The 27,567-nt window shown below is 40.0% G+C and overlaps 1 protein-coding gene across 1 annotated transcript in view; it reads left to right on the forward strand.

Annotated features, from left to right (window-relative positions):
• The window catches only part of IMPG1 (interphotoreceptor matrix proteoglycan 1), a 124,801-nt gene that overhangs the window by 83,448 nt on the left and 13,786 nt on the right, over window positions 1–27,567 (forward strand). Inside the window, 3 exon segments of the mRNA XM_088024314.1 lie at window positions 14,873–14,922; window positions 14,924–15,385; window positions 18,201–18,420. Coding sequence (XP_087880440.1) covers window positions 14,873–14,922; window positions 14,924–15,385; window positions 18,201–18,420 — 732 coding nt within the window.

A 27,567-nucleotide genomic window follows, 5' to 3' on the forward strand; every position in this document is an offset into this window, starting at 1 on the left:
ATAGAATGTTTAGAATCATCTCTTCCATAGGAGGGAAGTCAGTGGCATCTCCATCCAAACAAAATTTGCCTGCATCTCTAAGGACTAGAATTATTTGCATTACCATTAGTTTTCTATAGCTTATAGAGTTATAAAATAGCTCAAAGACCATGAAAAGCACAGAACTCTCTAAACTTACATAACCTCCAAAGGTCTGCTAGGTGATGGTCAGTATTTTCTCAAAAAGACACCTAATAATCTTTTAAACTCAATTCACAATCTTTCACAATGTTTCCCAGCACAAACTAAATGACATTAACTTTTTTAGGACATCAGAGATAGACTATGAACAGAATTCATTTTATCCCAATATGCTTAAGGCGTGGCCAGACCCTGTTTCATAACACATCTTCTCTGCCTCAGGAGCTTGGCACACACCAGGAACCGACCACCACTCACTGACCTCTGATTGGCTTCTCAGTCACAGACCAAACATGAGTCATTACTGGGCATGTGCAAAGTGCTCTATTCAAGATGCTCCCAAATGGAAGCCCCAGGCTCTGCTCTCAGGGAACATACATTCCTGGCACAGGCATTTCCAAGCCAATAGAGATACTCCATTTTAGGTCTGACTCACTTGTGATTTTATAGCTTCCTGCCTTCCCAAAAGAAAATGCAGCATCCCTCTAAAATTCCTATCCATACCACATTTCTTTCACTGACTAGTAGAAAAACAACTCTGCATAAAAACCAAGTCCCTGAACATCCTTTAAAGTGCATGCTTGACTTTTAAATCAAACTTATTTTCATTTAAACTGTTGAATATTTATTGCAGTTAAGAAAATCCTCATTAAACATACCTTCAGGGGGCACCTGGGTGGCTCAGTCGTTAAGCTTCTGCCTTCGGCTCAGGTAATGATCCCAGGGTCCTGGAATCGAGCCCTGCATCGGGCTCTCTGCTCTGCGGGAAGCTGCTTCTCCCTCTCCCACTCTCCCTGCTTGTGTTCCCTCTCTCGCTGTATCTCTCTCTGTCAAATAAATAAATAAAATCTTTAAAAAAAATACCTTCGGTATTTTTATGATATTCTTATGAAAATTTTTTGCGAAGTAAACAGTTTTTCAAATTTGCACTGAAATGTTTGCCTTATTTTAAAAAAAATAACACTTGCTTTGATCTCAGCAGTTCACAATCAAAATTACTTAAGGTCCTTCTCTGAAGAGACTCTGTCTGAAGCCAGACTGGCATCTCCAATGTACACCAGTTTGTTTTCTGCAAATGAGCACAGCTTGTGGTTTGAAGAATTGCGCTTGCTAAGTTTTGCTTTCTTATATTTGGCTTTGCTCCTCACCACATCCCTAAAGCCAAGAGAGCAGGTCTTCTTACCAGCTTCATTTCACGAACGCAGATCTACCAGCTAATGAAAATCAGGTCTCCCTTTTAAGCCTCCCAAAGCACGCTGAGTGGCCTCTCTCACAGCACTTGACATACTTGTGATTAGATAGTTAATGCTTGAAGGCTGAATGTTCCCTTAAGACAAGGGCTGGGTCTGTTGTGTTCAACACCCCAGCATCAGCAGAACAGGAAGATGGGTCCTGGAGTCTGCACTATGTGCCTCCAACCCCCAGCTCAACCACTGGCAGCCTTAGGCAAGTTATTTAGCTTCTATTTGTGTCTCAGTTTTAATCTGTGCAATGGTTATAATAATACTTATTTTATGGGGTTCTTGTGAAGATTTAGTTAATGTACAATGCTTAGAACTGTGCCTAAAATGTACCAAGTAACAAAAAAATAAGAGCTGTTATTATGAACTAGCAAAACGCCTGGCACATATCAATATACAATAAATATTTGTTAAATGAATGAATGATTGAAGGAAGTAAAGGCAGAATTGAATCAAATGTTCAAATATTCCAGGTCCAGTGCCTTTGTACTCTTCTTCCCTGCTTTCTTGAATATACAGAAAGCTTAATTTTAGAAAGCAAGATTCCAGTAAAATATCAAACAATGAATTCCACTGATTCTCTATAAAAATGATCATCAGATTAACTGAAAATTTCTTTTCTGGGTTTGCTGGCTGACGTAAAGCCGATATACCTTCAAAATAACCATAAAGGCATCTCTAGCGATTGGTTTAAATCACCATTTTATACTGGAACATAGTAAGTGTTCAATAACTGAGGAATGATTGACTGGTTTAGGGATCAAAGAAGAATGCATACATACATATGATTTGTAAAGTTAGAGCTTGGAGCAGTGTGTAAATCAAAATGTACCAGATAATTAAGGACACAATTTTATTCACACTGTTAAAATAGGGAGAACATTCATTAATGAGAAATATTTCAAAGGAAAATGTGGATGGAGTTGTTGTTGTTTTTTTATTTGAGTGTAGTTGACACACAATGTCACATTAGATTCATGTGCACAACTTAGCAGTTTGACAAGTTTATACATTATGCTGTGTTCACCACAAGCATGGCTACCATCTGTCCTGTTACATCCTTATTACAGTACCATTGACTGTATTCTTTATGCTGTGCCTTTTATTCATTCCCATGACTTACTCATTCCATAGCTAGACGCCTGTATCTCCCTCTTTCCTTCACCCATTTGGCCCAACATCCCACATCCCTCCCCTCTGGCAACCATCAGTTTGTTCTCTGTATTTATAGGTCTGGTTCTGCTTTGTCTTTGTGTATTCATTTATTTTGTTTTTTAGGTTCCACATACAAGTGAAATAATATCCTATTTGTCTTTCTCAGTCTAAATTATTTCATTTAGTATAATACCTTCTAGGTCTATCCATATTGTCTCAGAGCGGGTAGAGTTTTAAAGAGTCAGGTAAACCAAGGAGTCATCTGTGAGGCTTATGGGAGTCATGGGAAAGAGTAGACAAAAAGTCTTACCTAAGTCCTATAAGGAAAGGCGATTCTTTGCAGTTAATCCTTTCCCAGAGCAAAAGATGGTGGGGAGATTTCAGAAAGCAAAAGGGTTGGGATGAGGGGTTCTTAACCATAGCCATTTTCTGGTAAAGCTCAAGTTAAAGTTCAACAGTGTCAGCAGTAATTCTCAATGGGTCACGGTACAGCCCTGTAGGATATGTTTTGTAGATTTGGGGAAGAAGAGCAATTTTTAGTGCTGCAGTAATGGAAGGGCATCGCTAATATTTAGTGGGAAGAGAAATTCTAGAATTTGAGGACAATACTAAACAACAAAGAATTCATCTGCTTCCAACAAGACTTTTGTTTATCTTGCTAGATGTTCATGTATGTGAAAAAACCCTATTAATTTCTAAGCCTAGATCTTATCTCCTGTTAAAGTTTTATTAAAATGTAAAATCATGACTCTTACACATTTATAAAATGAACATGTGTCAAAGATGGTGCCTAACAAATTAACTAATGGGGAAACAAGATGCTATGACCAGTTTGAAAGAGAATTCAAACACATGATCGGCAATTAAAAACGAGGATGGTTCAAATCTGGGTGCCCTTTCCAAAAAAAAAAAAAATGAGGAAATAAATTTACCAGTGTATGCAAAATTGGTGACTATCCACATGAAAATAAGCAATTCTGTTCCACCTGATGAAAATCCTTTGCCTTTCTATAGACAACAATAATTTGCATTACTGTAGGTATCCTGCAACTAACAGATTACAAAGCAATTAAAAGGCACAGGCCCCTATATATAAATCAGATAATGTGGCAGTTACACTAAATAAGACACTTAAGTGGTTCACATTCCTTTCCTGACACTTCTTTTTTCACATAAGTATGATTTGCAAAGTATATTTTGCAAAATTTTAATTTAACCTGACTTTTCTAGGAATGCAACTAATACATAAATTAAGGGGATATTGTATTTTTGTTTTGTTTGAACTTTACTGTTAACCATCATTTTAGAAAATCACTTCTCTTATGATAGTGGTGATCATGGTATTTATGTTGCCAGTATAACAGTTGAATCAGTCTGTCTTTGTAGCTGTGGAACCCAGTGGTATTTATAGATATTTACATGTAAGTACAAGCTTCTAACTGCTTTATTGTGTCTTATGGTGTTGTAATGCCTTTTGAAATATATATTGCATTATTATAAATTATTTTCCTTTTATTTCTCCTTTATGTCACAATTTGAACAATGCATTGACTTTTTTGGAAGTGCATATTAACTAGGTTATATTCTTGATTAAGGTCACTTCAGGGTCATACAGGTGGCATTACAAAGTATTTGTTAGAAAAAGGGGGTACTGAGTTGATTGATTGGCATGGAGGCTGCCTATTGCAACCTAGATTAAGTAAATGCAATTCAGAGTGGCAAAACCAATCTTAGAAACCATGTTCCTGAATGTATAATCTGTCTTTTCTCTGTCTTTTCTACTCATTCTTCCCCTCTTCATATCATAAATTCAAACCCATACCCTGTTCTAAAAGCTTCTCTATCAATAGGTTGGAATCTAATGTCTCCAATGCAGATCAGAATACTGATATAATCTTTCAGCCTATCTTGTGTAAATTATGATGCATTCCTATAAAATAAGAAAGGCATGTTTAAAAATAATTGTTCTAGGGCGCCTGGGTGGCTCAGTCATTAAGCGTCTGCCTCCAGCTCAGATCATGATCCCAGGGTCCTGGGATCAAGTCCCACATTGGGCTCCCTGCTCTGCAGGGAGCCTGCTTCTCCCTCTGCCTCTCTCTCTCTCTCTCTCTCTCTCTCTGTCTGTCTCTCATGAATAAATAAATAAAATCTTTAAAAAAATAAAAATAAAAATAATTGTTCTAAACCAAAAGCGACATTCTTTGTGGTATTCTGATAAAAGCCAGAGTCAGAGATTGGCAGAACTACAGTCCTGCAATTTCAGGTCTTTAAGGGTTTCTGTGTGTATTGATTACCTATTGCTGCAAAGAAAATTACTGCACAACTTAGTGGCTTAAAGCAACAACAAGCATTTATTATCTCTCCCAGTTTCTGTAGGTCAGAAATCAAGGAGTGATGTGGCTGGGTAGTTCAGGCTTAGGGTCATTCCTGAGACCAAAACTACAGTCCTCTAGAGACTTGACAGGGGCTGATGGAGCTACTTCCAAGGTGGCATACACAGCTGGCAAATTAGGTACAGGAAGGCTTCAGTTCTTCTTCATATGGGCCTCTCCACATGGCTGCTTGAGTGTCCTCACAACATGGTAGCTGATTCCCTCTGGAACAATTGATTCAAGAGAGAAAGACAGAAGTAACATCTCTTATGACCTAGCCTCATAATTATACATCATTGCAATATTGTGATTTACAGGAAATATATATTTGGTTATTCAGATAACCAAAACATTTCTCATATATATTTAGTCTTCATCCACAGTCCCCAGCTTGCAGCTCCCAAAGCCCTTGGAATATTTTGAATGATAAGGGCAATGGGAGCATCTCTTCTTATAATATTTGGCCTCTCGTCCTCAGTTCTTGAAATCACTTCAGAGACCTAAAGGTGAAATGGGCATCTTGTTCATATCAAGCCCTATTCACCACAACTAGATTTATGTTGATGAGTTGACTTTTGGCACTTAAGGATGAGGGCTGGTTGCCAGGGGAACTAATCATGAATAGAGGGGTGAAAATTTCAGTCCACCCCCTGATTTCTGGGGAGGAAAGAGGAACTGGGCATCGAATCAATCACCAGTGGCCAATGATTTAATCGATCGTGCCTATGTAGTGAAGCCTCCTAAAAACCCCAAAGGAGGGGGTTTGGAGAGCTTCCAGGTTGGGGAGCCAGAAAGCTTCCACATGCCACCATGCTGGGCTCCAAACTCCACAAGGACAGAAGCTCCTTTGTTTAGGACCTGGCCGTGTATATCTCTTCATGTGGCTCTTGATTTGTATCCTTTAATATCCTTTGTAATAAATTGATAATTTAGTGAGTAAATGGGTTTCCTGAGTTCTGTGAGCCACTGTAGGAAATTAAACCGCGGGAGGGGTTTGTGGGAGCCTCTAATATGTAGCGAGTGGGTTAGAAGCACAGGTAACAATCTGGGCTTACAGATAGCATCTGAAATGGAGGACAGTCATGTGGGGCTGAGCCCTTAACATGTGGAATCTGGTGCTATCTCCAGGTAGTTATAGATGGTGTCAGAATTGAGTTGAATTGTGTTATACCCAGCTGGTGGTGTGGTTGGTGGTGTGGAGAAACTCCCTTCTCATTGAAATTGGGTACCAGAACCTTTTAATCATTACCTCCGTAGCATTCTGTAGAGGTCACTTCCATGCATGTAAGAGGGACTATACAGGGATATGAATAACAGAATAACAGAAAGTGAGGGTCATCAATGACCATGTAATATTTTGTGTGCTTTCCACATTCCCAAATTCACATTTTATTTTATCTTAATCTTTATTATTTCCTTAGATACATATGAAGTTATTAATAGAGAGAAAAATATTGATTATTTCACTTTGCAAGCCAGAGCTAGAAAAACAACCTCTTCAATAATCTTGGAATAAATAATTCAGAAGCCATTCAGAATTGAATTATGGGCATGCTATTAAAAGCTACAACATCACTGCATGTCATATCCATGTAACAATTACTTCATTTGTCCCAAAATGTTTATTTCTTCAGAGCAGACAATCAAAAATTTTATTAAGGCCACCAACAAATGAGGGAAAGAATTAGATGGGCTATTTTTCCAAATGCATCCTCAAAATTTCCTTGTATAGGTCTGATTTTTTAAATTGAAAGTTATTAGAGATATGTTACTCACAGTGAAGAAAGAAAGTAATCAGGTGTGTTGCAGCTCTGAGATCTGTAGTTTTTATATTATATAAGGCAGAGTTTAAGTCTAATAAGAATTCTCACATTCAGCATTTTTTTAAGTGAGGGAAAAGTGTAATAAACCAAACTGCAAAAAAAAATGTGCCTTTTTTGATAATTTGGGAAGAAGAATGCCTCATGCTAGAATACATAGACATGGATATTTCGTTCTAATGATGACCACTGGTTGAGGGGACACTCATCTTTGTAGCCTTGGGTTACCTCTCTTAATTACCCCATTAAATCCTTTGAGAAGCCATAATTAGACAGATACTTCAAGACTCCAATAATTCACATCAGGTAGCAAATGCAGAGTGCATAATCAGTTGGGAAAATATAAAACAGCTTAAAGTAAATGGAGAATTTTTTTAAATATCCCTGTATAGTACCTAAAACATAACAGGTGCCAAATAAATATTAGTTTCCTCCTATCCCATCCTCAATCCTGCCTCCCAAGATTCTAAGACTAGACTTTGAGGCATAACCTCATAGAAACATCTAACTAAAACAGTAAGAAAACACAACAAATTTCCCCAGGGTTTACAACTTAAGATTCTTACCAGCTTCAATTTTAATCCAGATGTTATTTAACATTATTAATAACAATAAAGAATTGATAGTAAAATATTTTGCTTCTTTGGTGGCTCTGCTCAAGACTTTTGCTTAAAATACAGATACATTTGAAATTTCACATTTACTCCAGATAACCATGAAGCTGTATTTTTTTTATCTGAGGTTTACAAAATATCTATATCTATGAGAAAAACAGTAAGTGTATATTTATATTGAATGATAAACGGTAGGCTTTTTAAAAATAGTAATTACCAGGGGCACCTGGGTGGCTCAGTCAGTTAGGCATCAGACTCTTGATTTTGGCTCAGATCATTGTCTCAGGGTCGTGAGATCAGTCCCCGCGTTGGGCTCCATTCTGGGCATGGAGCCCGCTTAAGATTCTCTCTCTCTGGTGGGTAGGGGGATGGGGTAATTGGGTGATGGGCATTAAGGAGGGTACTTGATACAATGAGCACTGGGTGTTACATGCAACTGATGAATCACTAAATTCTACCCCTGAAACTAATAATACACTATATGTTAACTAAATTGAATTTAAATAAAAAATTAAAAATAAATAAAAATAAAAATAAAAGTTTTTAAAAAAAATTCTCTCTCCCTCTGCCCCCCCCCACATGCATGCACTCTCTCTCTCAAAAAATAAAATAAAATAAAATGTTAAAGGATGGAGAAAACTACCAAAAAAAAGAAAGAAAGAAAGTGAATAACAATGCTAAAATTTTGCCACTCAGAAATAACTAAATGATACCTATCATTTCAAATATCTCTCAATATAATTAAAAAGATAAAAGGATAGAAGTACTTTTACAAAAATGGAATTTTTCTGAAATATCATCCTCATAAAATGGACTGCATTTAATTTTACTTGACTTTAATAGAAGAAAAAGAAACTGAAATGACATGCAAGAAATTGCTGGATTTCAGATAAATATTTCCTTACCTAATGACATATTCATTCTTAAGAAATCCCTAAAGAAAGATTACCTAAAATATTAATTTGGAGTTATTATCATTTATACTATATGTATCAACATTAGGCATTTTTGATGTACTGCTATGAGAGAAAAATTTATCAAAACACTCATAATCCAGCCTTCTTCACTCCCCCACATCCCAGTTTTGGTAGTTTGGTGAGTATTTTACAATTGTCACATTTCATAAGTTTAAAATTGTTTCTGTAGTCACAGCTTTTATGGCTTCTTGGGCAGATTTCCATATTTAAGTGGATTTAAGTCTCACTCTCAAACCTTCTACCACAGCTTCTACGTTCCTGAGTTCTCTATTTTATCTTTGAGTTGGCTGGAATATATCATGAGATAATTATTTTAAGAAGGGCTCATGGCTGCCAAAGTTCCTGAGAGCTTAGCTACTAAAAGGAAAACTATTTCTCTATTCACAATATTTCTAACATCAAATGTGTGGAGGGGTTTTCGATGTCAACCAATTCTCCAACTCTCCAGACATCATCTGGATATCAAAAAATTCAGTATGACACTAACTAGCCAGAGTTGGTGCAGACCCCACAGGTTAAGCGCTCAGCTCCACAAGACTTGCCCCCCACTTTAGGTGCCAGTCGCGAGTCACAAGCTATCACTTATCACTTGTACTTCTGATCAACCAGCTGTAAGTGTCTGTCAATGATGAATGGTTAAAGAAATTGTGATATGTATGTATGTATATATATATATGTATATGTATATATGTATATATATATATATATATATACATATATATATATATCTGCAGTGGAATATTATCCAGCTTTAAAAAAGGAGATTCTGCCATTTACAACAACATGGATGAACCTGGGGGACATTACGCTGAGTGAAATAAGCCATAAAGAAAAAACAGCATGATCTTACTTATATGTGGAATCTTAAAAATTCAAATACCTAGAAGCAGAGAGCATATTGGTGGTTACCAGGGGCAAGGACCTGGGGGAAATGGGAAGATATTTATCAAAGGATATAAAGTTGCAGTTATATAGGATGAATAAGTCTAGAGATCTAATGTATAGCATGATGACTGCAGTTAATACTGTATTGAATACCGCAGGAGATTTCAAGTGTTCTTGTCACAAAGAAAAAGATGGTAACTATGTGAGGAAATATGTTAATTGACTGCTGCAATCATTTCACTATGTATATGTATGTCAAATCATGTTCTATAGCTTAAGTATACACAATTTTTATTAAAAGAAATAAAATTTAGAAAAATAAAAAATAAATTGGGGTTCCCACAAGCCCCTTCTCAATTTCATAATTTGCTATAATGGCTCACAGAACTCAGGGAAATACTTACTTATGTTTATCAGTTTATTTTAAAGGACATAATAACAAATATAAATGAAGAGCCAAATGAAGAGATAGATATATAAGGTGAGTTCTGGAAAGGTCCCAGGTGCAGAAGCATCTGTCCCTGTGGAACTGGAGTACACTATTCTCCTGGTACATGGATGTGTTTGCCAAGCCAGAAGTTCTACAAAACCCATAGTTTAGGAATTTTTACGGAGGCTTCATCACGTAGACATGATCAATTATTAACTCAATCTCTGACCCCTCTCTTCTCCTCAGAGGATAGGGGATGGGGGAAATTTTCCAAGCTTCTAATCCTGTCTTGGTCATTCCAGTGGCCAGCCTCCATCCTGACGCTATCCAGGAACCCACCAAAAGTCACCTCACTAGGACAAAAGATGCTCCTATCACCCAGGAAATTACAAGGAATTTAGGAGCTCTGTGTTAGGAACTGGAGGCAGAGACCAAATATATATTTCTTATTATATCACAACTACTTACTAGCTGTAACTTTGGAATGTAAAGGACAACTCGACTTTTGGAGTTTCTTACTATGCCATTTTTACTGATGTCACTTTCTATTATTTCCTAGAACTGCACTTGAATATACAATTATCCCAAAATAAAGCACTTAAATTTCTTTAAGTCAAGTCACAAAAGTGTTCTGACAAATACAGCATTTTGCTATCTCACACCTCCCCACTGTGCAATCCCATTTACCAAAACTAGTCTCTTAACTCAGTTAGCTATTTCTTCTGGCATTTACTCTTCCTGTAATTTTAAATAATATGTATTTTTTGAGTCATCAGTTTTATATATCATTTATTGTCTTTCTATTATTGTAAATAAAGGTCTCTGTTTCTACAATACCATTCTTCTGCTTCCACCATCTTTCCAAAATGGTGATAACTATTATTAAATCAGTATTCAGCATTTATATTATATATTCACAGCTGATCTATTTGCTCTGTTTCCTTTCTGTTTTCCTAGAGTTAATGTTTTCTTTGATTTTTTTTTATTTGCTTCATTTCTTTGTATTTAATGTCAACTATTCCCAAACTTTCCATTGACTTTTCCAGTATACTTTTCCACATCAGGTAACTTATCACTTCCAATTTCAGACCTTCTTCTCTTTCTCTCTAGATTGCTACTCTCTAAGCCTTTTGGACAGCTGTCACCTGGGACTCTCCTCTGCTATCCTTAGAATTTCCTTGGCCTTTCTACTGAGTTGGATTCCCTGATCCCTAGATCTCAGGCATTCTCTCTCTGGATTTACTGTCTTGTCTTGTAGAGAACATCCTCCAGTAGTTTCGTCAAGTTAAATAATTTACCACAGTGGCAGAGGGTTTGTTGATACAAGTATTCTATATACTTGTCTCTGCAGTACCTATCTCTCTGAAAGACCTCTTGACCACCTCAGGGGATTTCCCTAAGTTTTTTTCAGTATCCCATTTCTTCCTATTTCTTGGTTTACCATCATTTTAGGTGAAAACATCCTAGAAAGGGATGCCTAGGAGGAATTTTTTGAGACTTTGAGTGTTTAAAAATATCTGTTGTCACCCTCACACTTGATTGATAGTATAGAACTCCATTCTAGCCATGCTGCCCTCCCAGCCATCTGTTACTGAAACATGAAAGACACCCTTCTTCCTTTGGCTTTCTCATTTGCATTTGCTGCATGGCTAAACTCTCTTGCCTCCTTTAGGTCCTGCTCAAATGTTATATTCTCAGCGATCACTCTACATAAGTTGCCAACCCAACATTCTCACCCCATTTCCCACTTTACTTTATTCCTACAGCACTTATCACAACTTGGTATACTATATATTTCCCCTTGTTTACTTGTTTACTTTCTGTCTTCCTCCACTAGACAGTAAACTCCTTGGGGCCAGAACTTTCATCTGTTTTGTTCACAGATATATTCCAGCACCTGAAACAGTGCTTGGCACATAGTAGGCTATCAATATTTATTTGTTGAATGAATGTATAATAAACACTTATCTCTATACTATGCCAAAAAGGAAAGTAATAATTTTCTTGTTATGATAAATAAGAATGGATTTGATTGATATAGAATTAAGCAATTTGTTGGTCATGCCACTTGAATATTTAAAAGAGATTGTGGAATCTCTTTTTAGATTTTTAAACATAAAATAGATGACCACTCGATTTTTATGACAAGTGTGTGTGTCTTTTTCTAGAAGCATTTAAAATATTCTTTCATCTGTACTTGTCCCTCACACCTTGCTTATCTTCTGCTTTGCCTTCTTTTAGCTACTAGTAGGGCTTCTAGCTGTCCCAACTGTGCCCATCTTCACCCATTACCAGCATCTCTCACCATGGGTTTCAGCTAAACCTGAATTCATATACTTTGGTTCAGACCACTTTATCTGTGGCCTTTGCTTTTGGATAGGTCTCCTGCCCAGAAAGTGGCCAAACTAGCCATTTCCTCTACACCCAGCAGCTGGAATTCTAACCAGCACCCCATCATGCACACTGACATAGAAGCACACCCCACACCCTCACAGGAACCCCCCACACACTGTAACATAACAGCTAAAAGTCAAGTTATTTTAGTCTGCTCATTTTGTATGCCACATGATAAAATAAATGGCCTTGGCTTGTAGTACTTTTTAGTGGCTATTTAGTGCTTCTCTGTTGCAGTGTAAAAAACTTAATGTTGAAATGGCCTGTGTCGATGACATGTCTAATTTTTACATAAGAATCAAATGAAAACATAATTGTTTAAAATACATTTATAAGTAGTGATGAGGTTTGACAATATTTTTATTTCAAAAGAATTAGCCATAGCCTTAATAGTTTCAATCTCAAGCCAAGAGAGAATAGTCTTTTAAAACCACACTTAAATAGGACTGCTAGATTCAGCAAAGAAAAATACAAGATGCCCAGCTAAATTTGAATTTCAGATAAACAACTAACAATTTTTTAGTGTATTTTCCAGTGAGAATCCTGCACTTTATCTAGCAAGCCTACATTTATTTTTTTTAAAGATTTCATTTATTTATTTGCCAGAGGGAGAGCAAGAGAACAAGCAGGGGGAGTGGCAGGCAGAGGGAGAAGCAGGGAGCCCAATGCAGGGCTCAATCCCAGAACCCTAGGATCATGACCTGAGCCAAAGGCAGATGCTTAACCGACTGAGCTACCCAGACATCCCTAGCAACCCTACATTTAAATAGCCAACTGTTCTATCAGTGAAAGAACTTTGTTAGGTTTATTTTGAATGTAAAAGATTAATGTTAAAATGCCACAAAGGGAAGGAGTTAGAAATTCACTTTTTTTGGTTGATGACATTAAGGCAGCAGACTATTTTAATGTGGCTAAAGTCTATCTAGTAACAAAAGTGTGAGTAATAAGATGCTGGCCCAGGAGCAGAATGAAGATATCTGTCATTGTGCTTCTTCCCAGACCCTTATCATCTGGAGGAGCAGAAAGACCACATCATAGGAACATAGGTTCATAGGCATTTCCCCATGACACAAAGAAGTCAAATCAAATCGCTGATAGTACTCGCAGCCTTTTCATTTATTCATCCCAGATCCTTCTATGGATGTCTCAGTCAGCTCAGTCTGCTGTAACAAAATACCATTGACTGGGGGGTGCTTAAGCAACAGGAATTTATTTTTCACAGTTCTGGAGTCTGGGAAGCCCAAGATCAAGCTGCCAGCTGATTTGGTCCCTGGTGAGGCGCTTCTTTATGGTTTGCAGAAGGATGCCTTCTTACTGTATCCTCACATAGCAGAAGGAGAGATCATCTCTGTGTCTCCTCTTTATAAGAGCACTAATCTCATTCATGCTGGATCCACCCTTATGGCCTAATTACCTCCGAAAGACCCAACTCCAAATACCGTCACATTGGAGATTAGGGCTTCAAAGTATGCATTTGGGGAAGATAGAAAACACTCAGCCCATGGCAGTGAAGACTTGAATAAAACTATGGGTGTATATCCAGAGAGATCATGAATGTTAGAAAAACATCATTTCTGACAGTTGAATAACTATGGGCGAACATGCCCAGGCATTCTCCTCAGGTGAGAGAAAGGAGGGTACTTCTCTGAAAGCTGGGTACGTTCACCAACAAGCAGGTTTTATTTTAAGAAACTAATAAAAGTAATATGATTCCACCTTTCAGAGCTGTTTATCACTTAGAGTTTCAGTTTGGGTGATTGCACTCTAGTAAATTAGCTAAGAGTCCAAAGATTATATCTGCATCCAGACAGTCCATTCATCATGCTTAGCATTCGGATTTCAACCCAGCTTTCCCACATATTTGCCAAAATGCCACTGAAGTAATCACAGAAAGCTCCTTGTTTTGATCTACCTAATGCCTTAAATATTGTCAGTGGCTCTGGATTTAGGTTTATTGGAATATTTTAATAACCCACCGATCTCTTTATCTGAAGGTCTCATATAACCACTTTCTTAGTTCATAAATACTTACTGATTTTAATTTTGTACCAAAAAGAGAATAGACTTTAGAAGTTCAATGTGTTCTTACCCAAGGAAGAAATGCAAAGTGGTGTAGAAATTATCAAGGTATTCTCATGTAAAAGTAAAAAAACACTTAAATACTATCAAATATTTAACAAGTTGTATGGCCAATATAAAGTTCAAATTATATGTGTCACCCACACCTTTACTTTCTCAAAATCATTTTGCAAATTGGCAAGTTATTCAGTCAGATCATCCAATTTTGGAAAAGCATAATTTAAATTTTAAGCGGTAAAATTACCAAAATGTGACAACTCGGACCCAAAAAACCCAAATGCATAAAATGCAGGCTTGCAAGGTTGGAAGTGAATAAAATTTCTGGGCCCAATCTGCATAGCTAATTGGCTGGGAGTTCCAGATGGCAATGTGGGATACAAATCTATTCTAATGCCATCTGTGTTTTGGCACCACCTGGTGACCTAGTCCGTTTTTACCAGCTGGTCCCTAGGTGTGTTGTTTCTGGCTACGCAGAAATTTTAGGTTACTGGTGGTCTTTTAGTCTCATCTATCTGGAAATACCTGGGCCTGAATAAAGTGAGTACAGGTTTGGACACAGGACTGCCTATCCTTTCTATACCAATTTCTTCTTTAAAAATATGACATTAAAACAATCAGTGCAAATGCATTATTTTAAGTCTAACTTTGGATTTCCTTTTTTGCTTTCTCTTCTTTGGGGAAAATACCTGGACAAAATTAACTGGTCTCAGAAGCTTTTCCCACAGACAGTTCTTGGTCTTCACCTGCTAAGGTCTCTGCTTCACTATCAGACACTCTTACCTTTCTTTACTGCATCCAGCATCTTCTCTCTGACTGATCAAAGTGCCACAGACATAATGCCCATTGACCAGACAGTACTAATCCCAGAACTAACCATCCCCATGGATGGCTATTCTGCCATCAGCCAATCAGCTCTGGAAATTTCACATTCAACTGCATATTCAGGCAGCCAAGATATTGTGAGAGACTTAGACATAATGGATCTAACTAACACTCCTGCTTCCTCTGAGGTACCAAGACTCAGTGCAGATGTTTCTACCCCAGGTCATTTCTTGGAGACTACCACTCCCAACCCAGCTTTACAGTACATCACCACTAACTCTATGACCGTTGCCACCAAGGGCCAAGAACTGGTAGTCTTCTTCAGTCTGCGAGTCGCTAACATGCCCTTCTCCAACAACCTGTTCAACAAGAGCTCTCTGGAGTACCAAGCTCTGGAGCAACAATTCGTACAGCTGGTGAGTAAGCACTGCTTCCAATTCCCTGCATGTCCTTTCTTTTTTTCTTGTTACCTTATAACATCATCACTGGCTGTCTTGAGCAATGAATGTTGGAAGAGACAAGCCTCTGACATAGCTGTTGCTGAAGGTATTCAGCTAAAGTGTGGGGATGGATTCAGATCCAATAAGCAAGTGAGTTCTGTGGTGGACACTCCAGGCAGACACTGCCACTCAGCCCCATGAGATCTTATCCTTAAGATCTTTTCATTATAGTTATTCCTAATGTAGTTTTCCCAGGAATAATACATAATCACTCAAGTACTGAATGTGGAATTTAAAAGCAGTATGAGCAAACTTTCCCTAAGTTATAATGCCACAGGGTGTTTTCCAGCCATCAGATAGAAGGATTCAAAACTCGAAGGGTCCAGAACAGAACTAAGAACTCCTTTCTTAGTTCCCCTTAAGTTCTTGTAAAACTAAAAAATAGCTAAATGGCATATCATCCCTGATCCCTAACAAAGAAAATGAGATGAAGATCATGATGGCATATATCCTTGATTATACAATACCCCCAAAACTCACATGTTTATTTTGTTTCTAATTGTACAATAAGAAACACACATATATTGGGGCGCCTGGGTGGCTCAGTCGTTGAGCGTCTGCCTTCGGTTCGGGTCGTGATCCCAGGATCCTGGGATCAAGCCCCGCATCGGGCTCCCTGCTCGGCGGGAAGCCTGCTTCTCCCTCTCCCACTCCCCCTGCTTGTGTTCCCTCTCTCGCTGTCTCTCTCTCTCTGTCAGATAAATAAATTAAAAAAAAAAAAAGAAACACACATATAATAAGAAATGCTCAACCATGTGATACCTGTATGCAGTCACAGCCAATTAAAGTCAAGTACACAATACAAAAATCTAGAATGTCTGAAAATAACAGAAAAAATATTTGTAAGCTTCATATAAATTAAATCATTATGCAAATTAAAACCACCTAAAAACCAAGGTCTTCAAGTGAACTTTAAAGGAAGACTTTGTGCAATGTCCCTCCACCCCAGTGAGGTGAGGTGAGTAGATACCGGGACAATCTCAGGGAACAGAGTCCCAGTGCACCTAGCTCAGGTGTATTAATTAGGGTATGTGCTGAGCTTCCATAATGAAGAGATCAAAAATATAGTAACTTAAATATGGTGACAGATGGTAGCTACACTTTGGTGAGTGTAGCATAACACATAGACTTGTTGAATCACTGTGTGGTACACCTGAAACTGATATAACATTGTATGTCAACTATACTTCAAAAAAATATACATATAGTCACTTAAATAAGATACAAGTTTATTTCTCTTCAACTTGATGGGTAGGGCAATTCTGCTCTACAGTGTCATCCAGAGATTCACATTTCCTCTGTCTTAGAACTCTGACAACCCCAATGGTGTCTGCTCATTCACACAAAGCTGAGTCACCGGTAAATCCGTTTCCATTTGTGAGAAGGGGCAAGAGAGGAAGCCCAGGGCAAGCAGTTTCATAAGAAAGTGAGTGATACCAAAGTTGCCCACATCTCTTCCACTCATATTCTGTCAATGGGAACTAGCACATGGCCATATCTTGCTGCAAGGGAGGCTGGGAAATGTGGTTTGTAGCAAGGCAGCCTCTTTCCTGTGAAGAAGAAAATGGATTTGGGAGAAGGGAGCAGCTAATCATCTGCATACTAAAGACAGGGAATTCCCACCAGAGGCCAACGCAATGCTAAGATGCAAAAAATGAGCCCAGTCAATGTAAGTAGGAGAGTCCTGAGAGTAGACTGAGAAGTTCCACACTTCGTATAAAATTTCATTTTATTTTTACAAAAACCTGTGGGAGGAGGGAAGCTATTGGCATGTGGGCAAGGTTAGAGTCAAAATTCTGGTGGGGTGGGGACAGGGACAAGAAAAAGTAGACCTGGGCTAAGCCTGGGAGATTGTAGCTTGCATCTGTGTACTCTCTGTGTTCGTAGGTGTCAGTTTATTAAAGAAGGGGTTAACTTTCAGGGCCAAGAACAAGGCAGACACTGCTGAGTTTCAGACATTTCTGAAAAGGGATCTCAGGGGAGGCGGTGACTCATAATACGCAGCTGTAGGACTCTGAAGCACAATGCCCGTGGGCAGACTTTTGAGATTATTAAATTACAATTTGGAAAAGGTCCTTAGGGAACCACTTTTTCTTCTTCCTTACAATTCAGATAAGGGCATTGAGGTACAATACAATGGATAAATGGTTTGATGAAGGTCACACAGCTAGCTGGGGACAGTCCCAGGACTGACACCCAAGTCCCCTGACTGCCAGTTCCCTGCTGTTTCCACTGCGCGGCCTATGCATTGACCGGGAAACATGTCCTGCGTAGACAGACAAGCTGATGTGTAAGCTGTTACTTCAATAGGTCATTTCAATTGGTTGCTTCCAAATAGATGTCCCATTTATACAGGCGGAGGTCAGTCTGCTCCTGGGCTCAGTTTGGAACATGTTTTTATTTGTTTGAATTTTTTTTAAATAACTAAACCTGGCATTCCTGCTTTGCTGATAACATTGGCCTAGATTTTAAAAAATCCTGTTGTCACAGTTCATCATGAAGAAAATCACTGCCCATCCATCTCAATACACAAATAGAAAGGTGGAAATATGGGACATAATCAGTGCAAATAGTCGTGTTCTGCTTTCACATTAAATCCAAACACAAAAATAAAGACAATCAAAAGGAACTGAAATTTATGCCTCAGATAATGAGAAGTGAGTATAAATGGAATTAGCAGCAGCTGAGCACTTAGAACACAGTTAAGGGTAAACCACCTTTTATTTTGCAGCTGGTTCCCTATCTACGCTCCAATCTTACGGGTTTTAAGCAACTTGAAATACTTAACTTCAGAAATGGGAGTGTGATCGTGAATAGCAAAATGAGGTTTGCTAAGTCGGTGCCCTATAACCTCACCAAGGCTGTGCAGGGCGTCTTGGAGGATTTTCGTTCTGCTGCAGCCCAACAACTTGACCTGGAGATAGACAGCTACTCTCTCGACATTGAACCAGGTAAAAAATCCAACCCAGAAAATTGTGAGAGTTTTTTTGGTTTTGTTTGTTTAGCAAACGGTTCAACTTTGAGGCCACAAAAGTCAAATTAAAATCCCACTTGTTAAATAACATTTTGGAAGCTAATGGATCACCTTATTAGAAAGATAGGGTCCTAAACCACACAGGTTAAAATTTTCGTACATCAAAAAGCAGAGAACAGGTACACCTCGTGCTTCACAATCTGGGAGCTTTAATTTCACCCTCAGAACACAACTTTTGCTGTGCCTTAAGAGATTGTTGTTGTTGTTGTTGTTGTTGTTTAATGTTCCCCACAGCCAAGCTAATTTGCATTCTGCTAGAAGTCAGAAGCACTTTCTTAGCAAACTGCAACAACCTGGAGGGTTTCTACCTAAGAAACCTTCCAGTCGTAGTTAACTATCAGAATTACCTCCTAATAACCAATTCAGGATGAAACGAAACAGTGTCCTGAGGAAAGAAAACTAATCATTAGACAAAATCCAAACTTGGAAAAAAAGCCACTGCACACCACCAAAGAAAGAAGAAAATAATGTCCCTTCCCATTTGCACACCCTAGATCAGCTTCCGTGTGCAGGTTAAAACAGAGAAGTGTTAGATGTGAAAACTTTTAAAGATAATGGGGGTTAGCCCAAAGCTACATAATAGAAAGGAAATATCGTTCTGATAATAAAACATACTGTGTGTACCATTCTAACCAGCTACGCCCAAATTAGGAACCATTGCCACCATTACTTTTAAAAATTCTGTTTTCTAACCAATCAAAGGAACCGTTGCCACCATTACAATCAAATTCTGTTTTCTAACCAATAAATTCCCCAGAGTGCCGAGGGGCAAGGCTCCAGATCTACTGCCAAGGAGACCTTCTAGGCGGGTTCAAAACAAAGCTTCCTAACTGGCTATGAATTAGTGAAGTGGATCTTTAACATCCTCTCTGGCTTTCTGTGGGCTATCAATGAAGGCAGAGGGGAAAAGGCCTTGGGCAAAATGCAAACAAAGAGGCTCAGTTGGGAAACACTTAGTTTTGACAAAGCAGAACTTTGAGCAACTTTAAGAAAATTGCCTCCTATTTCAGAACACAGGATCATTAAAAAGACAGATCACCCTTAGGCACTAAGTCCGGGAGTGCTTACCTCTGAACAGGGGCAGCTAAGAAAGCCCTGAGGACCCCGTAAAAAAGTCAAAGACCCACTAAATGCTAGTAATAGACGGTCTCTTCCCCTGAAAACCACCTCGAACTGAGAAGGAACCAGAGGGTGCCTGCCAGTTAGGATCAGGAGACCAATTTCTTCAGTCAACTGAAAGCAATGAAAAGGGACGTCTACAGAACTCGGAAAGCATAACAGAGGTGAGGGTCCAATCTCCTCCCTTCCTTCCTCCTTTGGAGAGCTGACAGGCGACGTAGAGACCCATCCAACAACATGAGAAGGTCAGCATCAGGAGCCAGGTTGAGACAGGGGAGAACTCAGGTGTGCTGACATGGAGACGGGCTTCTCAATGGAGGTACCACTTAAGTAGTGCCTTAGAAAGTGACAGCCGGAAGCTGGTGGCCCATTGCCAGGGATGCAGAGGGGACCCTCGTGATGCCGGAAGGAAACACAGCATAGCAATGACTTTGGGGGGCCATAGTCCTGAATGTGAATCCCATGCACTAACAGCAGCACTCAATTTCCACAACTGGAAAATGGAGATAGTAAACAGTTGTGAGGATTAACTGAAAGAATGTTTGCAACACCCAGCATACCGTTGGACACCTCGTAGTCAAAATGGAGATAGTAAACAGTTGTGAGGATTAACTGAAAGAATGTTTGCAACACCCAGCATACCGTTGGACACCTCGTAGTCGACTAAGGAGTACTGGTAGTTAATATTGTAACATTGTCGTTATTAACTTGATTAGTAATTTGTGATCTGAATAGGGTACCCATGAGAACAATAAAAAGTACCCTGACAGGGTATTTGTGTGGAGGCTGGAACTGAAATTATGCTTATTTCCTGGGACTGGTTTCACTATGTAGCTTTTCCTCTAAGAAGCCAAAAGCAACCAAAACGAGATGCTGTTAATTTTGGTTTCAGTCCCTGCTGGAGCCAAATTTATACGGAGCTATCCCAGAAATGCCTCCAGACTGCCTCGTGCACTGTGGGGTACATGGGCAATTTATTCTTTTAATGGTAGAACAACAGGGGAGGCCAAAGCACATGGGACAGCCGGGGACATTGCCTTGCGCTACTTCTTACTAGATACTTAGAGAATGAGAAAAATCTGAATTTCCAATACACTGAAAACTCACAGAATAATGGATGGATGGTTGGATGGATGGATGGATGGATGGATGGATGGATGAGGTCTGCCAAGAGATGGCTGTAGTGAGCCAGCTAGGACATAAGTAAAGCCTGAACAAAAGAATTTAAGGACAGCAGAATTAGAAAGCAAATAAGGATTTTATAAAAGTTAAAAATATATAACAATGTAACTTTACAGATTCCTCTATATATATATCAAAGTAGGTAAATTCAATACCTAAAAGGGCTTCTATTTACTGGGAAAGGCCACTGTGCCAACCTGCCCCCAAAAGCATTCCTTCCAATCAACAGGGGGTGGGGAAGGAAGAAGGTACAAACAGGCAGGGAGTAGAGGTGAGCTCCTCACTGCCCCCCTAGAGATCCTGGTTTAGTTATTTCCCCAAAGGCAAAGGGTAGACTTGCCCAAGTAACCAGCAGTGGTTGATTATCAGACCTTGACCATCTTCTACATGCTTAATCCAAAACAAGAGACATTCATCCACCATCATATAACACATGAATACATGGAAGTCAGTCCCTACCCAAAAGAACGTGCAGGATGGCCAAAGACGGATCAGAACGATCAGACCTCTGCCTGTTTCATTCAAAAAGACTGTAATGAGCACTTTCTGATGTGCCACATTTAGTTGCAAATTTCTGAGTTTGGGAATCACTGAGGCATAATGAAGAAAGCACTGAATTTTCCTTTAAATCCCATTTCACTGAGACCCAGTGTCTGAAGGCAAGAGAGAATTGAGGGCTAGAGATTAATGTAGAGAATTCTAGTCCCTCTGGGCTGGTCTCCCGCAGTGGTGGTTGGTGGTGGTGAGGGCTGAGCAGCCACCAAGACGGCCAGTACCATAAAAAAAAAAATAAAAAAAAAAAAAAAAAAAAAAAAATTCAGTGACACTTGGCACTATGGCAAGGAAGACCTTATTCAAGGAGGGCCATCTCCATGGATGTAGGGACCACTGCAGTGGAGTCTTGACGTAGGGGAGAGTGGACTTAACTCCAAGTACAGCATGGGCAAGTGGGAATTTATAGCGAAAGAGCAGGGTGGAGGGCAGTGGATGGAACTTACTAAGAAGAAATTCTTCTTCCTAAAATTGGACAATGAAGAGGGGAACACTGAAGCTCAAAAGTGGAGGCCAAATTGAGAATTTCAGGGGAGCCTGAGTAGAGCTTGGTCCTGGAGAAACTTCATCCGCACCAGAGCTGGAGTGGCAGGATGCCAGGCATATACATGTCGGTGGCAGCGGGGCGAGCTGCCGTTGGAGGGTGGTGGTGGCGGAGGACGGAGAGGCAGCCACCCAAGAGCGAGCAGCAGTCAGGCACCCACCCTGATGACAGACCTGCACACCCCCACTTCATCCTCACACTATCCACCACTCCTCCTCCCTATGCACATCCTGTTCCAGTCCAGGCAGGGACGGCCCCAACCCTAAAGCACTCACCAGCATTGCTTCTCCACAGAGGTAATGAACTTCTTACATCTATTAATCTGCTTATCTTATAAAACATCTTGAACCTGAATTTTAAAACACTATTCAAAAAAAGAAAAAAAACAACCAAAAATCTATAGTTAAAGTGTTTCTAGCCTGAGTTCTCCTGTATAATTTTAGTTTGGGGGAACGTGCACAATATTAGTATTGTGATCATAGAAAAAAATAGGTGTCCAGATTTTAAGACAAATTGAGAGAACAAATGCAGATGATTTTCAATAGTTTTCTTCCTTTTTGTCCCCTTTAATCTAGAATATGACAGCTATTTTGCTCCTAGGTTTTCAATGTGACTTGACTGATCCAGATTTTCTCTTTTTGGTAGTAAATTGGAGTGTAAGCTGTCATGGTGATTGACAGGAAAGCTGATTAAAATGTCCTCCTAGTACAACCAACCAGTGCAACCCAATGATCACGTTGCCTCTCAGGTCCCTGGACCCCAAATGAAGATAATTACTTCAGGTTCCTTGGACTCGAATTCCAGTTTACACAGCCCCTGGCTCTATTGCTGTCATAGTCTTTCCTAGTGTCTAAGGCTTGGGCTGATATACGGCAGTGCCCAGCCCCCAGCATGTAGTAAAAGAGGTCTGAGGGGCACTTAGAATCAAAATTCCAGAAAATGCCAGAAGGTCATCTAGCAAATACAAGAAACCTCCCTGATTCATGTTTGATCTTGCCAGTGTTTGCTTGAACTCATTGGTACTGGCCCAACCTGTTGAGAAAACTCTCCCTGAAAGAGAATTTAAAAGGGGAAAACTTTAGAGAGAAAAGAGGCGGCTGCAGGAAGTACCATGTGCCAGGAATAAATACCCAGCTTTGTCTCTGGGAGAGAATCCCAAGGATCTATGCTTGGAAAACAGAGAGGGCATCCTATAATTTTAACCTTTTCCCAACCAGAATGGCCAAATACAGCAACACTTGCCGTGTGTCTCACCCCTTGCCCTTCCCTCACGACCTTCTTGGGAGAAACAGATCAGAAGCAGACTGCATAACACTGGAGGTTCTCCCACCTCATGTCCAGTGTTGCCCAGGCCTGGGAGCCACCAGCCTTACCCATCCCTTCCTCGCCCAACCCTTATCAAAGAATAACCCTTAAAATGTGAAAAAATGTAATTTTCATATAAATAGGTAGTGAGCGTATATCAAAGTTTTATTTCACTCATTAATAAGGGAATCGCTAGGATGACAAATCTGGTCTAAAGAGCCTCTGAAAATGGGAATTCTGTATAGCCAGAGAACAAAGCAGAATGACGAAATAAGGATGTCATGCTAAATAGGAAACAGGAAGGACCATCATTTTGTCTTATCCATTTTCTATACAATACCTTCTAACTCTCAGGAGTTGTAAAACACCGTCACCAAGAGCAAATGGTAAATCAGACAAAGTTGCTGATTACAAGTTAGGGGTCAGCAAAGTGTGCCTTCAAGGGCCAGATAGTAAATATTTGGCTCTGTGAGCAAAAGGCAAAATCGAGGATAGTATGTAGGTACTTATATAACCATTTAAAAACCTAAAAGCTTACAGACCGTAAAAACGCAGGCAGCCGGCTGGGTTGGCCCACAGGTAATCCCTATTTGCTAGGGGGACTTGTTAGTGCTCTAGCATGACTTTAAAGGTTAATGCAGTCCACCTTTCTCTTTATTTCCAATTGTTGGATGGTTTTTCTTAAACTACCAGGGTCTTACTCCCTCTGGCCCTTATCTTTGCTGTTACAGAAAAGTTAGACAAGTAAATGATAATGCAATCATAATCGGGTTCCTGTTCATTCATGTATTAAGTAAGTAGGGATTATCTGCTACCAGCCAGGCACTATTACAAGCACTAGAACCCCAGAAGCGGATCCCTGCCCTTAAGGAGCTACATGCCTGTCAGCCAAGAGAAATAGATATATATGCAAAGAGCTATAATCAAGTCTACTAAATACAATGATCAGGATATGAACAGAAATCCTATGACGCACGAGATTAATTCTAGAGGCCGGGGGATGTCATGGCAGTCTTTCTCGACAGATGGCGCTATTGAGTGTGTGATGCCTTGGGGAATCTCCGTGGTCGACCGGCAGAGAAGGGTAGGGCCCCGCTCCTCCGAAAAGGGCAGGGGGAAGATGCAGACACTTCTGGAAGTTTCAGGATACTTCAATTATTTCACTGCTATAGCAGCTTCGGACACAAAGTAGGGGAAGAAGCCTGGAAGGGAAAGGCATGCTGAGCCAGCGCGTTTGAAGCCACGTTGTCTAAAAGCCCCTGTTCAATCCATGTGCACCTAATTGGGTGTCCTCTTTTTCTTTTTTTCTTCCTTTCTTTTCTTATGACTATGGTCTTTTACAGTTTAAACTTTAATAAAATTTTGTAAAACTCAAAAAGTCTTCAGACTAAGTACTAAACAGTCCTTAAAGTATCCTCAAAATTACAAAATAAAAACATATAATTTGGGGGAACCTGGATGACTCGGTCAGTTGAGCTCCAGACTCTTGATTTCGGCTCAGGTTATGATCTCAGGGTCCTGGGATCGAGCCCAAAGGGCTCCCCACTGGGCGTAAAACCTGTTTAAGAAAGATTCTCTCTCTCTCCCTCTTCCGCTGCCCCTACACCACCTCTCGTGCACACGCGTGCACTCTCTCTCTCAAAAAAAAATACATATATATAATTCATCATTCATAAAATATTGCCAATTTTGAAAATACTTAGCAAAAAGATATAGGTAATTGCAAAAGCTACATAGATTAATTCATTTAAGTTTTTTAATTCAGAAAACAAAGCAAAAATTAATAAGCTACCTTAAGGATATAAAAATACTCCAAAAATGTTTTTGGGAAAACCAGTTTTACAGAAATGGACATTCGGTAGACTGATTGCTATCCTATGAAGTAGGTGTCTAGAGGCCAGAGGCCAGTGCGGAAAATATACATTTGAGAAACTTCAGTTGAAAACAGAGAACAGGTGAAAAAATGATCCAGGATAAGGTGCAGGGCAGGAGAAAAGGAGAGTTGGGACTGAATCTCTGAGGAACCCCCACACTTCGTGGGGAATAGAAGGATTGTCATTGAAAGGAGCCAAAGATGGTGTTGCACAAGCCGGGAAGAGAGAAGAACGGGAGAGACAGCTATTTCAGCAGCTGTGAGTAAACGATGGGTGGAGGTCATTTAAGCTGACAGTCCAGAGGTCACTAGAACCCTGATTCGCAGAAGCAATCTAGCAGAGTGGCAAGAGAGGAGGTGAGATCTTAGGTTGGGATAAAGTAGAAAATGAGGCCGTCCACATGGCCTGTCCCCCTCCTGTCTTACAACTTAGAACAAGGCTCCTACCCTCCCACAGAGACTGGGGGATAGGGGCTGCTCTCTTCTTTGATGGTTCTGTTTCAGAGGAACAGAACCTAGGTCCTTGGGGAAGACAGTCTTGAGTTGTAATACTGGCAAGAAGCTTTAAAGAAGATTGACATCTTAAAGGAGCAGAGAATGAATTTACAAGTTTTGTAAACTAACTACTTTTTTTTTTAAGATTTTATTTATTTATTTGACAGAGAGAGACACAGCAAGAGGGAACACGAGCAGGGGAAGTGGGTGAGGGAGAAGCAGGCTTCCCACAGAGTAGGGAGCCCGATGTGGGGCTCGATTCCAGGACCCTGGGACCATGACCTGAGCCGAAGGCAGACCCTTAACGACTGAGCCTCCCGGGTGCCCCTAAACTAACTACTCTAAGGAAAGGGAAGTCAGAGGTCTAGAGTTAGTCAAGCTGAGAGGAAGGTTAAGGCAGTCTTGGACAGAGGATTTAGCATTTCTTTTCTATGCCCTGATTTTACCATATTTACAGGCAATGCCCAGATAGACCACTTATTTAATTCTATTTGCAAAATTTGAAACAAAATCCAATCAAGTCTTTCTCATTTGTTTTCTTTTGGCATAACGTCAGGGTGGAAATGTAGTTTGTGGTGGTAATCCTGGGAGGGGGGAATATGATTCCATTGTTACTTTTAGACTAAAGAGAAGAGGAGAAATTTTGAAACTTCTCATGAGATTTCTAGGTATCATTCCACATTCAGATCAGCATCTGAATTCCTGGATGTGTCTCTAAATGAGGGCCAGTAATCGGTTAGGCCAAATGACATCTGCAGAGGGGCGGACACATAAGAGAAGTGACACAGGGTTATCACTGCGTGCGGTTGTCATTCAGCTTTTGAAAACAACCCAAATAAATGAATCTATGATATAGAAAGTATAAACCAATGTTAGAACTATCTGTGATTTGGGGCGCCTGGGTGGCTCAGATGGTTAAGCGTCTGCCTTCGGCTCAGGTCATGATCCTGGGGTCTGGGGATCGAGTCCCGCATTGGGCTCCCTGCTCCTTGGGAGCCTGCTTCTCCCTCTGCCTCTCTCTCTCTCTCTCCCCCCCCCATGAATAAATAAAAATCTTTAAAAAAAAAACTATCTGTGATTTATCAACTGAAAAAACGAATAAATCACAGCTGCTCAGGATTCTGCCAGCATTCTGGCAGCTAGAGTTGTCTTTCATTTAGGCTCCTCTGAAAATTCTTTAGAAGCATGGAGGGCTTTTATGCCAGTTAGCTGTGCAGGTTGAAGATTTCAAAAATGCAAAACTACACATACTTATAACTTATAACTCACTCTCTCCTTGAATTCCTAAGAAGTCTCCTCAAAAATGGGCAGATTTCAAGGCTGATAAACAGCCTTGAAATGAGGCACCCACAGGAATTCTCCTTCCAGGAGACTTACCCAGCCTCTGCCCCCGCCCTCTGCCCTCTGTCTCTGGCCCCGTGTCTTGTTTTTACCCTGTTGCCATCCTGTGCTTCCTGGCTGTTAACCTACCTGCTTCCATGAGGGAACTCCGATATTGCCTGGACCGCCAGGTACCTTTAGCCCTCTCCAGAGTTTCAACCCGAGCCCTCATCCCACACGTGAGCCACTGCATGGAGCTTCCCTAGGATGCTCCTGGAATCCTTCACGGAACCCCTGAATGCAAAGCCTGCACAGAAACAGCTACCGGGCCACCTCCCACAGCCCCTGCTTTCGGAGCTCTCCCTCCACCAGCTGATCCTGGGACACTCAGGTCCTAGCACCGATGCACCCAAAATGCTACAGTTTGGCAGATATAAATAATGACCAAGAGCAGAAATAATTCTTGAGTCTCTCAGCCAGGGCAAGATGTGTAAGGAAGGGCATTCACACATCCGTTCACAGAAGAAAAGTTTCTGAGAGCCTACGATAAACAGTTTGTGGTTATTGTTCTTGAGAACGGTGGATAATTAAAACGAAACCCAAAGTTTTTCACATTACATGTCCCTTTAACCCAGAAAGGACTCCCATTAGCAACTTACTCAGTTCCACAGATG

The sequence above is a fragment of the Eumetopias jubatus genome, unplaced genomic scaffold (genome assembly GCF_037043125.1).
Source record: "Eumetopias jubatus isolate StellerSeaLion01/CBP00866 unplaced genomic scaffold, mEumJub1_p1.0 scaffold_6, whole genome shotgun sequence".
NCBI classification, from domain to species: domain Eukaryota; kingdom Metazoa; phylum Chordata; class Mammalia; order Carnivora; family Otariidae; genus Eumetopias; species Eumetopias jubatus.